At 40.9% G+C, this 16,204-nt stretch overlaps 1 protein-coding gene and 1 long non-coding RNA gene across 8 annotated transcripts in view; one reads left to right on the forward strand and one right to left on the reverse strand.

The window, feature by feature from the left end:
• Positions 1-198: 198 nt before the first annotated feature.
• On the forward strand, positions 199-3,424 carry LOC132242906 (uncharacterized). Its single transcript, XR_009454734.1, has 2 exons — positions 199-1,578; positions 1,866-3,424. It is a non-coding gene; the product is annotated as an uncharacterized LOC132242906 (long non-coding RNA).
• Positions 2,328-16,204, reverse strand: part of ABCB4 (ATP binding cassette subfamily B member 4) — a 67,313-nt gene continuing 53,436 nt past the window's right edge. For 6 of the 7 annotated variants that reach the window (XM_059712193.1, XM_059712192.1, XM_059712190.1 and 3 more), the window contains 7 exons: positions 14,781-14,881; positions 10,345-10,485; positions 7,847-8,003; positions 6,680-6,877; positions 5,025-5,231; positions 3,136-3,282; positions 2,328-2,583 (listed from right to left, as the gene is read on the reverse strand). In XM_059712193.1, coding sequence (XP_059568176.1) covers positions 2,377-2,583; positions 3,136-3,282; positions 5,025-5,231; positions 6,680-6,877; positions 7,847-8,003; positions 10,345-10,485; positions 14,781-14,881 — 1,158 coding nt within the window. In that variant the 3' untranslated portion in view covers positions 2,328-2,376. The other variant, XM_059712196.1, reaches the window with a different exon arrangement.

Genomic DNA, 16,204 nt, shown 5'->3' on the forward strand with positions numbered 1-16,204 from the left:
TTGAATAAGTGGTTCATTCCTGTTTGACCTTATACTTTCTGACCTGTTATAAATTGTTGTGTAATAATCCACCCTGAACTTCCTGCTTCCGACAACGTATTATTCCTCACGACTGTGTCAGTTGACGGTGCCCGTTTGGAGGTCTGCTTCTGTCTTGCCTGAGTCATGGATGCAGCTGCTGGACTGTGGCTGGTAAGTCTGAGATGGCTTTACCCACTGTCTGGTGGCTGGGGCTCTCTCCACGTGCTGTCTGATCATTCGGTATTTTAACTGGATTTCTGTACTTGGCAGTGGGTGTTCTAAAGGGGAAAGGTAGAAGTTGCAGGGCCTCTTGCAGTCTAGGCTCTGAAGTCGCATGATGTTACATCTTTTGCATTCTGTTGGTTAAAGCAAGTAACAAGGACAGTCCAGATTTAAGGGGTCAGGGGAAAAGTCTCACCTTTGGATTAAGAGGAGCAGCAAAGTCAATTTCATAAATGACCTTAAGAATGTAAGTAAAGCCCTAGCTGGTTTGGCTGAGTGGATAGAGTGTTGGCCTGTGGACTGAAGAGTCCCAGGTTCGATGTCATGAATGCAGCTGCTGGCTGTGGCTGGCAAGTCTGAAATGGCCTTACCCACTGTCTGGGGACTGGTGGCTGGGGCTCTCTCCACGTGCTGTCTGATCATTCAGTATTTTAACTGGATTTCTATACTTGGCAGTGGGTGTTCTAAAGGGGAAAGGTAGAAGTTGTAGGGTCCTGGTTTCGATTCTGGTCAAGGGCACATGCCCGGGTTGCAGGCTCGATCCCCAGCGGGGGGCTTGCAGGAGGCAGCCGATCAATGATTCTCTCTCATCATTGATGTTTTCTCTCTCCCTTCCTTTCTGAAATCAATAAAAATATTAAAAAATAAAAAATAAATGAGGCCCTCTTATAAAAAATGTAAATAGACACAAGAGGGGACATGACAATGGTAGCAATCTGTCACATAAAAATGACAATAGGTTTAATAGATTGGTTGGATGTCCTTTTTGTTCTTACATTTTCCTATGTTCTGAATTTGGTAAGTCTGGTGTATTTCTTTGTGAAAAAATTCAGAGTTGGCTTCTATGAACTCTGGACCTTTTCCTCACTAGTACAGTTTTGTAGACTAAATTTCCAGGCACTTTAGTCATTTGGTGTATTGTTTTTAAATATCTAAATAGTATTTTAGCAATGGGTCACCTCCTAGAGAGGAGCCTCTCCTTACTCCTGCTTTAACACGTTTCCCTACATTGCCTCAAGTTAAAAATCACCCGGAATACTCTCTCCAGAGAGATTCTTGGGCCTCAATCCAGACCTACTGAGTCCATTTCCAGGGCAGATGTCCCATGATCCTCATCAGGCAACTTTGGGAATAATTACACAAGAGTAAGTTGAATTCTGCTCACATTGAGTCACTGTGCTAATGCCCCTTACCCCGTTCTCCTCTTGTTTAATCTGAAATTGTCTAATGATACACATGGTCACATTTGAAACATCTTTGGTAATACAGTATATGGTTTATTACAGGTAGAAGAATTTGGTTTGAACACCGACCTAAATAATTGATTTTGCTGAGGTAAACTGTGGAAAAAAACATTTCAATGTGGTTAGTTTCCAGGGGTTGCCTGAAATATTTCTGTTAGCCCTTCATATCTAAATATATTTCCTTCTTGTTAGGAGAAGTGGGTTCACATCCTGGGAATATTAGTATTATTTGGAAAAAGTAATACAGTTGTTATAGAAAAAGAATTTTATTGATATTTCCAGTGTTACAAATTGTACTGATATATGTACAATAATTATTCATGAGTTTAAACATTTCTTTAAAAGAAATACTTAATGATATCTCTTTTTGCTTTACAGAATGAATGTGTGCCTGCAGAGTTACCTTGTCTGAGGGAAATTGTATCTTCTCTTGGACTGTCCTAAAGCTGGGGATACATTCATTTTTAAAAATCAATGCCCAGTAGAATAATTTGGAAACCTACCAAGGGAGAGAGTAGGCTTCTGAACAATTTATATTTTCTTTGTACTTGGGGAAAATGTTCTCAAAACATCCATCTACCCAACTGTTCAGGACCATAATAATTGTCCCTGTCTGTGGCTTCTACTAACTCTACAGCTTTATATACCTGAACTTTGCTCTTTTTCCCCCCGTATGTTTCTGAAAACTCAGGAGGAGCTAAGCTGTTAACATATTTCATCAAGAAATGTGTCTTGATGGTTTCTAACTCCAAAATTTCAAATGTTGTCATAGCAAACCCCCGATTGGATGTACCTGTATTTTACGATGACTTAGAAACTTCTTTTGCAAGTCAGCAAAAGTTGTAGAATGATTTGAGTTTATTTTTGGAAGATACACGGTAACAAGAGTTCATGAGTTCTGCGTCCCAGCCTGGACGCTGACCATGGAGAAGTAGATGCCCTTCTGTGCAAGCAGCTGCTGATGGGTGCCGTGCTCCCTGATCTTGCCGTTCTGAAACACCACGATCAGGTCTGCGTTCTGGATGGTGGACAGGCGGTGGGCGATCACAATGCAGGTGCGGCCTTCTCTGGCTTTGTCCAGGGCTTCTTGGACAATCTATTAATAAATCAGGTCAGAAGTCTTACCTTAATTATATAAATAGGTGTTAGCATTAAAGGAAATTAAAAAATGTTACCATCCAAGCAATAAAATTTCTTTCATTTCTTATCTCTTTGAATATTTGCCTTTATACCTGTGTATTAATATAACTTGACATTCCATACAGTTATGTTCTTTTCAATTATAGTAAAAATGGGTTGTCACTATAATCTTCACAAGTAGTTAAAACTTCTAACTAGTCACAAAATATATTGCTTAACTAGTTCCCTTTTATTGAGTATTGTTTTCCGTTAGAATTAATATGCTAAAACGATTTATGCAGCCTTTTCTTTTGAATGCGTTACTTTTAGTGTGTTTCTAAAAGTAATAATGATCATTTTAGAAAAATTGGAAAATACTGAAAGGAATAAGAAAATATTCTACCTCAAAATAACCACTGTCTAAATTTCTATTTACTTTTTTCTGTGCTTGCAGATTATTTTTTTTCATGGCTAATAGCACAAAAACCTGTTTTACAAATTAAATGGGAAGTGAGGTGGAAGGCCATACTTTTTCACTTTCAGTATCCAGAGCGGATGTAGCTTCATCCAACAGCAGGATTCGAGGTTGTCTGATGAGGGCCCGGGCAATCGCAATCCTCTGTTTTTGACCTCCAGAGAGTTGAGTCCCCTTATCTCCCACTTTAGTGTCATATTTCTGCAAGTCGGTCAACAAAATTAATTAAGGTCCTAACCCAGCAAAATTACTAATGTTATAATGAGTAAACTTTTACTTAACATATGACACTACTACTTATATGGAAAAATAATTTGGAATCAATAAAAAGTTTCTGTAACAGTGACATAGTTGTCCATTTAATGTTTTTTTACATTTAACAGAAAGTTTGTTTTCAAAATCCAAATAGAAAACGAGTGACCTTAATTCTCAATGGTATTCTGCAACAAATTCTCGAATTCCTACCATTATCATCATGTCATCTGATGTCCTAAAAAGGTTAAATGTTAATGTCTAAGGTTTAAAATTCTTTAAAAATTGATATAATCAGATGACCAATAAGGAACCCAGTTTATTCTCTTTTAAACTTATTCACTCAAATATTTCCTGAGTATCTGTTATGCCCAGAACTGTGGGAAGTGTGTAAAAATGAATCAGGCTTTATTCCTACCCTGAAGGAATTAAAATCTAAAGAGAAATACATATTCAGCATTCAATACAAGTTAAGTACCAAATGAGTAGTATAGGCAACATGCTATGAAAGATCACAGAGGGAAATAGAAATTGTGGAGATAAGGTGGGAGAAGGAGAAAGGGGAGATAAATTATACTTTTGTAGAAAAGTTGGTAAGCTTGATATTGAGAGAACATTCTAAGCCAAAAACGCACAGAATGGATAAAAGTAAAAATTGAGTTGGTTCAGTTTACAGTAAACTGACTACTACTCAGCAATAAAAAGGGATGAACACAACTTCAGGGAATTAGGCCAAGAAAAGCTAATGGCCAATGGTTATATACTGTAATTTTATATAATGTTCTAAAGGTGGAAAGTTACAGAAATGAGGAACAGTTACTGGTTGCAGAGGTTGGGGGAGTGAGAATGGGAAGGAGGGGTATTCTATATAATAAAAGCCTAATATGCAAATTGAACAGCTGAATGACCCATGGAACAACCAGTCTCAATGATGCATACTGACCACCAAGGGGCAGACACTCAATGCAGGAGCTGCTCCCAGCCCACAGGCCCCAGGCCAGCCAAGGCAGGTGCCTGCAGGGGCCCAGTCGCCCCGAAGATTGGCCCTGATTGCTGGCCAGGCTTAGGGACCCTACCCATGCATGAATTTCATGCATCGGGCCTCTTGTGCTATAAAAGGACAACATGAGGGATCTCTGTTGTGATAGAATGTTCTGTGTCTTGACTGATAGTGGATACATGAATCTGCAATGCAGTAAAATTGCCAGAACTAAATATACACATATACAAATGTGTACATGTAGGATAAAGTGTGAATGAGATCCAGGGATTTTATCAATGTCAATATCATGGTGTTTTGCCATTTTGTCTTTGGAGGAAACTAGGTAAAAGGTATATAAGATCCCCCGATTCCTTACAACTGCATGTGAATCTATACTTATCTCAAAATAAAGTGTTTAATTAAAAAAAAAAAGTATCACCAGGGATACTTGGCCTCGGTCTGAATGCAGCCCACCAGTTCGCCACCTGCGACATGGTGCGTTAATATCACCTTATTTGCTTCTCACTACATTTGTATGAGGTAGACGTGACATCAGGACACTTGGTATCGTGAAGTTCCATGTCTTGTCCAAGGTCAGAGAGCTAGTAAATAGACACATCCTGTGGCGTTTGACTTTGGGAAGTGTGTTGGGGAGGGAAACTGCGCGGTTGATTCTGGTTTCATCCTGAGAAGTTACCAGTTAACTTACATGGGGTAAGGTCTCGATGAAAGGATGTATGTTGGCTGCTTTGGCTGCACTCACAATCTCATCCTGGGATACGACCCTGCTGTTGTCTCCGTAAGCGATGTTCTCAGCAATGCTGTAGTCGAACAGGATGGGCTCCTGGGACACAATCCCGAGCTGGGCTCTGAGCCATTGGATGTTGAGTTTCTTTGCCTCTTGACCATCTAGCAGCTGAAAACCCAAGTCCACAAATTATAAGAAACGCTTGAAAAGAAAAAGGAACTAGGCGGTAAGTTACTAGATGAATCATCTGGAGGATTTGGGTGCATATGGGCATCAGCAGTTCATGAAATACCAAGCCTCACAGCCCCTACACACTTACACTGTTGGAGGCCAACATAGCCAACAAAACGATTTTTATGATGATCATGCTGTCCCTTTCTTGGTCTAACTGGCAAAATGACAGCACGTTTGGTCCTGTTTTCATATTCCTCTCTTTGTCCTTATCTGCCCTTCTTCAGGCAAGGGTACCGTCCCCTGCCTTTAGGAAGCCCGAAATTAGGTGTTCTACTCATACCTGCTGTCCCTGGAATCACTCCAACCTTTCAACTTGGCTCTATCCCCCTCCAGCAGGCATACCAGAACAAAATGCAGATTCTGAAAGCTGGTTACCTCCTGACCTACTTCTACTTCTCTTTCCCCTGAGATCTACCAGCCCTAACTGTTCTCTCTTTGACAGCACCAAGGACAAAAGTTCAAGGGGGAAGTGTACAAGGTCAGGGGCGGTGTCCTTGGGAGAATGGTTTTGTTGGTGGCAGTTTTGATTATTTTTTGTTTGCTGTAAGCAGGAGGCATGATGCTTCTAGAGCAGCCTTGTGATGTAGTGACTGCAACGCAGCTTCCCGCAAGGTTAGAGTCACCAGAGAAGAAACAGACACAGATTCCATTAGTCTTGACCCCTCAGTAAAGAGATTCCGGCCACAGAATTAGCTCAGCATAGCCACAGTGCTGAGCTGGTCTGCCTGTGTTCATAACTGCCGAGTGACTGTAATGGTGGAAGCATAAGGTTTTCCAAAAAGAAACAACAAGGTTTAACCCTTCGGTGACTGTCTACATGGGGGTGGGCTCCCAGGGCTAGGTCAGTGGGTGCTACCCAAGGTGATGGAGGAGGCAGGCACTCTCAGAGCCGAGGCTTCACTTAGGGAAGAGAGCCAGAGCCAGAGACCAGGAAATCAATGATGAAAGCCAAACACGAATGGGCTGAAGGTGAGGGCCAAAGTCCGAGAGCCTGGAGTGCAGGGTTGGAGAAGGCAAAGCAGAAGTGGGTGGGGAGGGAACAAGCAGGCACGGGCCTGTCCTGGCAGCCTACTTCACACTCTGGCAGGAGCGTGGGCTTTCCTTTATAAGCCAGGAACTGAGGGTTTACTTAGGAGGATAAGGCTGGCAGGTAGAGGTCAACTTCATCTTCACTATTTTCAGAACTTCACTAAATTCCAGATGTTCTACCTGACTTCCAATCTCCGTTTGACTCTGGGTGCCAGTTTAGGGTTTACAGAATGTGGTCATTCTATCCAATAGGACTGTGGGTCTTACTCAGGTTTTTCCACTGTGGGAATATTGGTTTAGCCACTTGAGACACTGCCTTCAGTCAGGTTACTGATGTCAGAAAGTGCACGTACCACGGTGCCGGCCGTCGGGTCGTAGAAGCGCTCCAGCAGCTGGACCACCGTGCTCTTCCCGCAGCCGCTGCTGCCCACCAGGGCCAGAGTCTGGCCCTTCTTCACCTCCAGGCTCAGCCCCTGCAGCACGGGCACGTCGGGCCGGGTCGGGTAGTTAAACACGACTTCATTAAATGTCACATTTCCTTCAAACTTATCCTGAAAAAAGTTGTTTTATTGTTGCTATTGTAATCGGCCTGATCATTATGGTAATAAACAGTATTATTTCAAGAAAACTTGACCAAAGGCTGTAGTAAAAGGACATGAGAGTCATATTCAGTACAAGGGCTAACACTCGTTAATACGGACAGAAAACTGTTACATAAAATGAAGATGGGAGATGGGCTACAGGTTACATTAAATAGTCGTTTCATAGATAGTGCTTATCTAACCCTGATTTCTGGTTTATTTAAGACAAATATTTAGCGTTCTCAAGGGACAATCGGGAGCCTGGAGCCAAGCTAGTGGCCAAAGATTCAAAGGTGTGGGAATTTAGGGAAGTTTCCACCTGCAGGCTCGGTGGGCAGCCCGTCCCACGCCCTGGCAGCCTCTTTCTCTCACTCACCAACACAGCAATTTTCTCAGAACATGGATACCTGGTAAAGTCCCAGAAAGATCAAGTCCCTATCTCTCTACCCACACTGCTTCTTGTGCAGTAAAATGTACAGCAGCTCGTGTTGTGCCAAGAACCCCCCTATCCAAGTTTGAGTTCACTTTGGAAATAGTGTACGATGACGCACTGTGAATACAGTGGCCTTCTTACCAATTGTAATTCAGTCATTACAAGATGTGGCTAAAGCCAAATTGCTCATTGCATTCACATACAGAATTATATGCATATACCTCCATGCAGAAGTGACTAACAGTTTTCATAACAATTAGCCAGTTCCGGTACATCTGGACTTTTTTCTGTTTTTTACTTTTGATGTGCTAAACTTCAGAATCCTTGAAACGCCCTATGGAATTTTAAAATGCCAGGAAAGTTGGCCAAATCCTAGGTCTGTAAATATCACCAAGATAAATAAATGTCAGTGTAATCACTATAGATTCCTATCTTCTGGCCACCACCACGCAGACAGCAGGCCTCGGGGAAACAATTGACCAGGCATAAGGCAGCAGAGAACTCACCGGCCTCAGGCCTTTCTCGCTGTAACTGTCAATCACAGGCTGCCTTTCAAACAGCATGAACAAGTGGGCTGCCGACAGCTTGGCTTTGGCATAGTCTGGAGCAAAGGAGCTGGCGTGTCCTAGCGCCACTGCGCCAAACACGATGGCTGAAAACACCCTAGAGACCGGAAGAAGAGGGATTAAAACATTAGCCTGTATGATTAGCTCCCCGATGTTTAAAAGTCCACAGACATACTGCCCACCAGTACAGATATTTTTTACTCCCTGAGTCATGCCCAGACCCCACCTCACCCACCTCGTCCTGGGAGCACACATTCCTATGAAATTCCAGTAACGAAGGAGCGAAATCCACAGGGAGGCAGATCACCAAGGAGGGTTTCTTTATTCCTTAGGAGCCTCTACTTTCTTAGAGTTCCTATAACTTTCCACAGTTCTTCTCATTTTGGAAATGGCTTATAACTTAATCTGATTTGTAATCTCAAGGAGTATTAATAAGTACGGATACCCGTTTTAGAGCTGAGGGAACTGAAGTAGCGTATTAAGGGGCTTGGTCAGCGCCAGACAAGCAGTCATGTTTCCTCTTGAATCTACAGCCCTGACTGCCAGTGTGTGGTTCCTGCCAGACTCCCGCACAAACAATACTGACCACTGGAGTTAAAGAGTTCTTATTAGGAAAAACAAGCCTTTACCAGAAATAGCTTTTCTCTTAGAAGTAAAATAATTACTGATACTACCCTGACACAACTGTCCTAAGCTAAAGGTCTCGTTTCTAAGTAAATAGTCTTTAGAGGACAGATAAGGATTATAACTGCATTTATGAAGGGCCAAAGATTCCCAGGACCTTCATCTCCACAAAGCCATTTACTTCTGGCACCACCGTTCCCCCAGAGAAAGGGGAGAGGGAGAAAACCTCTGTCTAGTAATAATGGAAACTTAAAACCTTCTTTCTTCTACCAAGCTTCTACAGCTAGGATATTAAAATGTGTTTTAATTACACGGGGACAGGAATGGTGGGTATAGCAAGGCTCTCAAATACTTGGTAAGTTTGGTTACCAAAAACTAAATTGTCAAAGAGTGATGAACCCACGTGTAGCTGCCTAGCTTTCCTATACACCTATAATCTAGCTTTAGCACAGAAGATTAAAAAACTGGCTTCTGATTATCCAGAATTTAACATTTTGATGGTAAAAAATGAAACAAAAAAGACCAATTTTCTCAGTGATATTTTTTTAGACAGCAGAAAGACTCCAAGTTGTCAGTCCCAGATCTGAGCTGCATATTTCCATTTGATCTTCTGAAACCACTTTCTACTCTCTACCCATGTCTTTGTTGTACCTTCCCAGTTTGTCAGAGGCTGACCCTGCGTGGAATGCACCAACAGCTTTCCTTGTCCTCTGGCGTCTGATGGGGTTTGGCAATGAAGGGGACTAGCTGGGAGTGGGCGGGCTGGAGGAGAGGGAAGCCAGGGTACTTGGTTTCTTTCTTGTTGGATTGTTGTGTGGTTGGTATCCCTCCACCAAAGAGGACAGAAGGCATTTTTTTTCACAGTTATTTCAATTTTGGATGAAAAGAAAGGAATAGCTTTTAAACACTTCACCTTCTTTGTTTTGACTTTTTTTTTTTTAATGGTTCCTTACTAGTGCTTTAAAATCATCCCATCAGAGCAGAAATATAACAAGGGATCTTAAAAAAAGAATGGCGTCCCTTTGGCAAGACTAGGCTGCAACTTAATTGAATGTATTTAGCATATTTTGAAAAGAGGAATGTATCAATTAGAAAGACCACTGGTTAGTCTTGGAAACCAAGAAAATAAGAGAGAGACTAAGGCAAATGTTGGCAAGGTCATCCCAAGTCTGGTTAGGGGACAGAGCCTTTGCCAGGCTTCAGGCAAGCATTCCCATCTCCTTGACAAGGCCATCTTTGGTTGCCCGTAAAGAGCAAGCTATTTAACCCTCTGTTTTCAGTCTATGGTCACCAGCAACTTTCTAATTATGATTTCTATCTGCCTACATCTATGGAGAGCAGTTAGGGCAATCAGGCAGGCAGGCGGTTAGGAGCCAGAGGTTCCAGATTGCGAGAGGGGTGTCCAACTGCTGGTTTAGGCCTGATCCCACCCTAAACCGGCAGTTGGACATCCTCCGAGGGGTCCTGGATTGGGGAGGGTGCAGGCTGGGCTGAGGGACTCCCCCTTCCCCCCCCCCCCCCCCGCACGAATTTCATGCACCGGGCCTCTAGTTATACAATAAGAAAATTTGCTATCCTCCTGTCTGGAGTTCTATCTATTCCTAAAATTCTGGTCTACGATGAGCTTGGTTAGTTTTTGCCCACTCCAGTGATTAAACTGTCCTTGTAGTATTGATTAGATCAGATTTCTGTAGTTGATTCAACTCTCTAAACTTATCTTACAACAAGAGAGGGGGTTTTCCTTCTCTAAACTTTTGCATAGACCTACTAAAATCTTACTATAGAATATTCTTAATATTTTAAGAATTACTTACAGAATAACATCTCTGAAGAGCATATGTCCATTCACGATGAGATAGGCACCAAATCGAAAACAACCGGCATAGGAAAAATACATAAATGCTTGTGAAATACTAAAAGTAATTCCATAGATGTGTGCCTTCCGTACAGAATTTCTGAAAAGCAAATTAGAGCATTCATAACCATCTCTTCAACCACTCTTAGCACTGTGCAGTGGAAAGAACATAGCTTCTAAGTCTAGTTGACCTGGGTTTAACTTCTGCCCCCAGTTACATTAGTTTAAGTAAGTGACTTAACCTTTCTATGTAGCGGTTTTCTGATTTGTACAATGAGGATAACCAATATGATGCAGAATTGTTTTGAGAACTAAATAAACAATATAAATCTCTAGCATAGAACCTAGCTCTTAGTGGTTGCTCAAATGATAGTTGCTGTTATTACATGTTAATATCTGCTGACCCAGGCAGTCAACTCCTATGATGTAAACATCATTGTGTTAAAAATATTGAGGATGTCAAAGATAGCACTAAACTTTGAATTGTCTGCAAGTGATTTCTTTAATATCATTATCTTGTCTTCTATGACTAGTTATCATCTCTTATGTAAAAACTCATCTTTCTGATTCAGAAAAGTAGTGTCACTGAGGTTTACACAGAAACACATTGGGAAGTCTTTCCTCAGCTAGATCCCATCAGCCCCAATAAGTTTTTAGTACTATTTCTAACTAGATCCCATCCTCGGTATAGCTAATTATTATTCTAAATCCTCTAAAACAGTGGTTCTCAACCTTGGCTGCACATTAGAATCACCTGGGAATCTTTTTAAAATCCTGATTTCTGGGCCTCATCCTCCGGAAATTCTGTTTCTTTGTTATGGGGTGGGGCCACAACATCAGTAACAAAGGAACAGAATTTCTGGAGGATGAGGCCCAGAAATCAGGATTTTAAAAAGATTCCCAGGTGATTCTAATGTGCAGCCAAGGTTGAGAACCACTGCTCTAAAAGAACAACAATTTACTTTTAGATTAGAACGATTAGGAGGAAGGCATTTGCCAAGACAGAAAAGTCAAAGTATTACTGACTTGGATGACTTTTAAGTTATGTGCTGTGATCATGGCCTTATAATACTAATATTACTGAAAAATTTACCATGATATTGAATCTTTAAAATCACAATCAAATTAGAAATTAGCTCCAGCGTTCTATTATTCCTTAATTCTCTTGCAGTTTCAAATAAACCACAAGGTCATAAATAATGCCACATGTATATGTCAAATACCAAAAAATGTAGCTGCATGAAGTATACATAAAAAGGAGATAGAATAAATTGAGAATTTCAGATATCCGTTTTTAAATCTGTAAGTGTTCAAACTATTCTAGTCTACAGAGTTGTAATCTAAGTTGAATTCAATTTTGTTAGTGTTAAAATATATTCACAACACCTGACTTAGAAGACCCATGGTGCTGATGTTGGTGTCTGAGGGGCCCAAAGTGCTATGGGAAACTAAGACTCCCCACCTAAAGGACTCGACCTGACACCCAGCAAAAACAACAACAACAACAACACAAAATAACAATAAAACAGCAGCTAAAAAGCACCCAGACTACACGGGAAAGAGATTGACTTGCTAACTGAAAACCACTGACTCTCCAGGAGTTGAAAAGCTCCTGAGAGGCGGAGGGGCTGGTGGATGCCGTACTGCACTCTCTACCTGACCTGCGAACTCAGTGGGCAAGTGGTCAGGGCACTACCCCACTGCCTTGCTAACACCAGGCAAGAGAGTGAGTCATTTTGGAACATGTCCCCACTCCCTGGAAGGGGAGGGTGGCCTGGAACCTTCAGCCTTCTCTTGCTGCTCCGCTACAGTCTGCAAGTGCCAGCCACTGCAAAACCACCCTGCCCCCTGCTAGGGCTGGCAAGCAGTTGCAGCTCATGGATTGGAAGAATTAATATTGTCAAACTGACTATGCTACCCAAAGCTATATACGAATTCAGTGCAATCCTTACCAAACCACCAATGGCACATTTTGCAAATAATCTAGCACAAATAATCCTAAAATCTGTATAGATCCACTAAAAACCCTGGCATAGCGAAAGCAATATTGGGAAAGAACAAAACTGGAGGTATTATGCTCCCCAATTTCAAACTATACTACAAAACCATAATAATCAAAACAGTATGCTGTGGGCACAAAAAACAGACAAATAAATCAATGGAATGGAATAGAGAGTCCAGAAATAAACCCAGGCACATACAGCTAATCTACAACCAAGGAGGCAAGAGTAAACAAAGGGGAAAATACAGTCTCTTAACAAAGAATGTTGGCAAAACTGGATATGCAAAAGAATGAAACTGAATCACTATTTACGCCATATACAAAAATAAACTAAAAATGGATTAAATACTTGAATATAAGATCTGAATCCACAAAAATTCAAGAAGAAAACATTGGGAATAAGCTTTTGCCATCACTCTTAGCAATATCTTTTTGGATATGTCTCCTCAGGCAAGGGCAACTAAAGCAAAAACAAACAATTGGGACTATATCAAACTAAAAAGCTTTTGCACAGCAAAGAAAACCATCAACAAAATGAGAAGGCAACCTACCAAATGGTAGAAGACATTTGCAAATGATTCATCCAATAAGTGGTTAATATCCAAATATGTAAAGAATTTATACAACCAAATATCAGAAAAACAAACAAATCTATTAATAGCAGAGGACTTGATTAGACATTTTTTCCAAAGAGGACATACAGGTGGGCAAGAAGCACATGAAAAGATGCTCAACATCAGAGAAATGCAAATCAAAATCACAATGAATACTACCTCACACCAGTCATGATGGCTATTATAAAAAAGACAGAAAAGAGCAAGTGTTGGTGACGACGTAGGAAAAAAGGAACCCTTGTACACTGTTGGTGGGAATGTACACTGTAGCAGCCACGATGGAAAACAGTATGGAAGCTCCTCAAAAATTAAAAATAGAGCTACCATGTGACCCAGCAATTCCATTTCTGGGTATTTATCTGAAGAAAATGAAAACACTAATTTGAAAAGGCATATGTGCCCCTATGTTCACTTAAAGCATTATTTACAATAGCCAAGATATAGAAGCAACTTGAGTGTCCATCAATAGATGAATGGATAAAGAAGAGGTGATATATACACACACTGTGGAATATTATTTAGCAATAAAAAATGAAATCTTGCCATTTGCAACAACATGGATAGCACTGGAGGGTATTACGCAAAGGAAATAAGTCAAGGAAAGACAAATACCATATTATTTCACTTCCATGTGGACTATAAAAAACAAAACAAACAAAACAGGAACAGATCCAGATACAGAGAACAAAGTGGTAGTTGCCAGAAGGACATGGATAGAGGTATGTAGCTGGGTGAAATAGGTGAAGGAAGAGAAGGGGAACAAATCGGCAGTTATAAAAGAAATAACTCATGAGGATATAACCAGCAGCATGTAAAACAGAGTCAATAATACTGTAATAACTTTGTATGGTGACAGAAGGTAACCAGACTTATGACGATCATTTCATAATATATGCAAGTATTAAACCACTATGTTTTACAACTGAAATTAATATAACATTGTAAGTCAATTATACTTCAATAAAAAATAAAACTTATGAATTGTTTATTTCTGGAATTTTTCATGTAATATTTCAACTGGGGTTGACTAGGTTACTGAAACTATGGCAGGCAAAACCATGCATAAGGTTTAACTAAATCACAAGCCTCTTCTTTGATTCAGTCTACACAATCCAAAGAAAATAAAGGTTTGAGCAATGCCCTAAAACAATGTTTATCCTGAATCAGCCAGATGGGTTGTTTCTGTTGCCTGCACTGATGAACAAAAACTTGCACAGTCTTCTGGACCGTTCAATTCTTGGAGACCCAATCTATTGTTTTTAAAAGAGATAGGAAAATTTGATCCTATGGCTCAGTGGCATGAAATAAGCCAGTCAGAGAAAAACAAATATCACATGATCTCACTCATTTATGGAATATAATGAACAACATAAACTGATGAACAAAAACAGATCCAGAGACAGAGAAGCATCGATCAGACCGTCAAACCTCAGAGGGAAGGTAGGGGAGGGTGGGGGAAAGGGGGAGAGATCAACCAAAGGACTTATATGCAAGCACATAGGCCTAACCAATGGACACAGACAACAGGGGGTTGAGGGCATGAGTGGGGGGATAGGGGGTAATGTGAGGATAAGGACACATATGTAATAACTTAATAAAGAAATTTTTAAAAAGCTACTTATTTTCAGTAAGATAATTAGCAAAAAAAAAAAAAAAAAAGAGATGTCATCCTTACAGTTGCATTAGTGTTTGGAACAGCAGAGGTTTATTATCTTTTGGGGACAATAACTCAGCCTTAGGCCAGCACTAGGTTCTTAGTAACGATCACATGTTCATTACCTGTAAGGTCCGTACAATTTTTCCACATACATTGATTCAAATTTTTTTTCCTGGGTCAAGGACACAACTGTCCGAATATTTTCTATGGCCTCTGTTGCAATCTGTAATGTAGAACAGATCTTGATTAGACATGGGGCTTTTCTTTCTGAAACAATGAAAAATATAAACCGCAGGGCATTCTGAAAAGAATCCTGAAGGGTATGAAATTCCTTCATTTTGAACGCAAAGACATAACAATGTGTCCTTTAAGACGAGCTGTATGACACAACTGGCAATCTGAAAAGCACTTCTGGTTGTGCCAAGTATATTGGGCAAGCTTTTGTATTCCGGAGGAGACTGACAAGCTTAGGGCAAGAATGGTAGCCTGAGCACCAGAGCCTGACTCTAGTCCCAGCCCTGCCACCAGGCAGGTACTTGACTGGCTTTAGTGACAGCCCTTCATGGCTTTGCTTTCGCCAGAGGGTGGAGTCCTAGGGAGTTAGGCTGTGATTTCTAAGGGTCCACGGGAAGTGCCAATCATTTCCTCCATGAGCACATCCCTACGTAGAGGAACTGTCCACCCATAATTGGAAAGAAGATCCAAATTTTAACACGACCTGGCCACAAATCCCTGATTAAACCCGAGACAGACCCCTGACTGACGCAGGCCAATCAGATTATTTTCAGGACTTGGAGGCAACTGCTTGAACTGAGAAGTCCTTGGATTAGGAGGTTTAGGTCACCAGGGTATGTGTGGGAAGCTGGTCTGAATATGCAGCAATGGAGGAACGGAACAAATGTATAGAGGGCCTCAAAGACAATAGAGCTTACAGCTCTAAAGGAGGAACCATGACTTTCCAGTAACATAAGCCATGGGTGTTCCCTGCATTTCTGTGTGTCCTTACATTACCCACCTTTTACCCAAACCAGCCAGAATAGTTTTCAGATGACAGCCAAATCTCCCCTTGACTAATGTTCACTGTCTGTGACAGCTTATCAGTCTAGTCATCTAAACTGTCATCTAAACCATTACCACAAGGGACTTCAGGTCTTAACTTTAGGTTGTTTTATCAGCTTTATGACTTCTACTTTAGTTCTCAGCTTCTGTAGCCAGAAAAAAGCAAGATATTTGATAGTTCAGGCTGAATAGCCTTGTATCTCTATTATAAATGAAAAAAAAACCTAACAGTAATAATAGCTGGAGTAGAGAACACTTATTGAGCTTTTACTATGTGCCAGGTATTACCTCATTTAACTGACATGATCTCATTTAGTCTCACAATAACCCCGTGAGCTAAATATTATTCCTGTTCCACAGGCGAGGAATTGATGCACAGAAAATTTAAGTGGTTTGCTTAAAGCTCTGGAGTTAAGGAGTAGGCAAGCAAAGACAGTCTACCTAAGGCCAAGTCAGGTTCTTAACTCATGATGTCATTCTGCTCTCC

This window comes from Myotis daubentonii, chromosome 10, assembly GCF_963259705.1.
Source record: "Myotis daubentonii chromosome 10, mMyoDau2.1, whole genome shotgun sequence".
NCBI classification, from domain to species: domain Eukaryota; kingdom Metazoa; phylum Chordata; class Mammalia; order Chiroptera; family Vespertilionidae; genus Myotis; species Myotis daubentonii.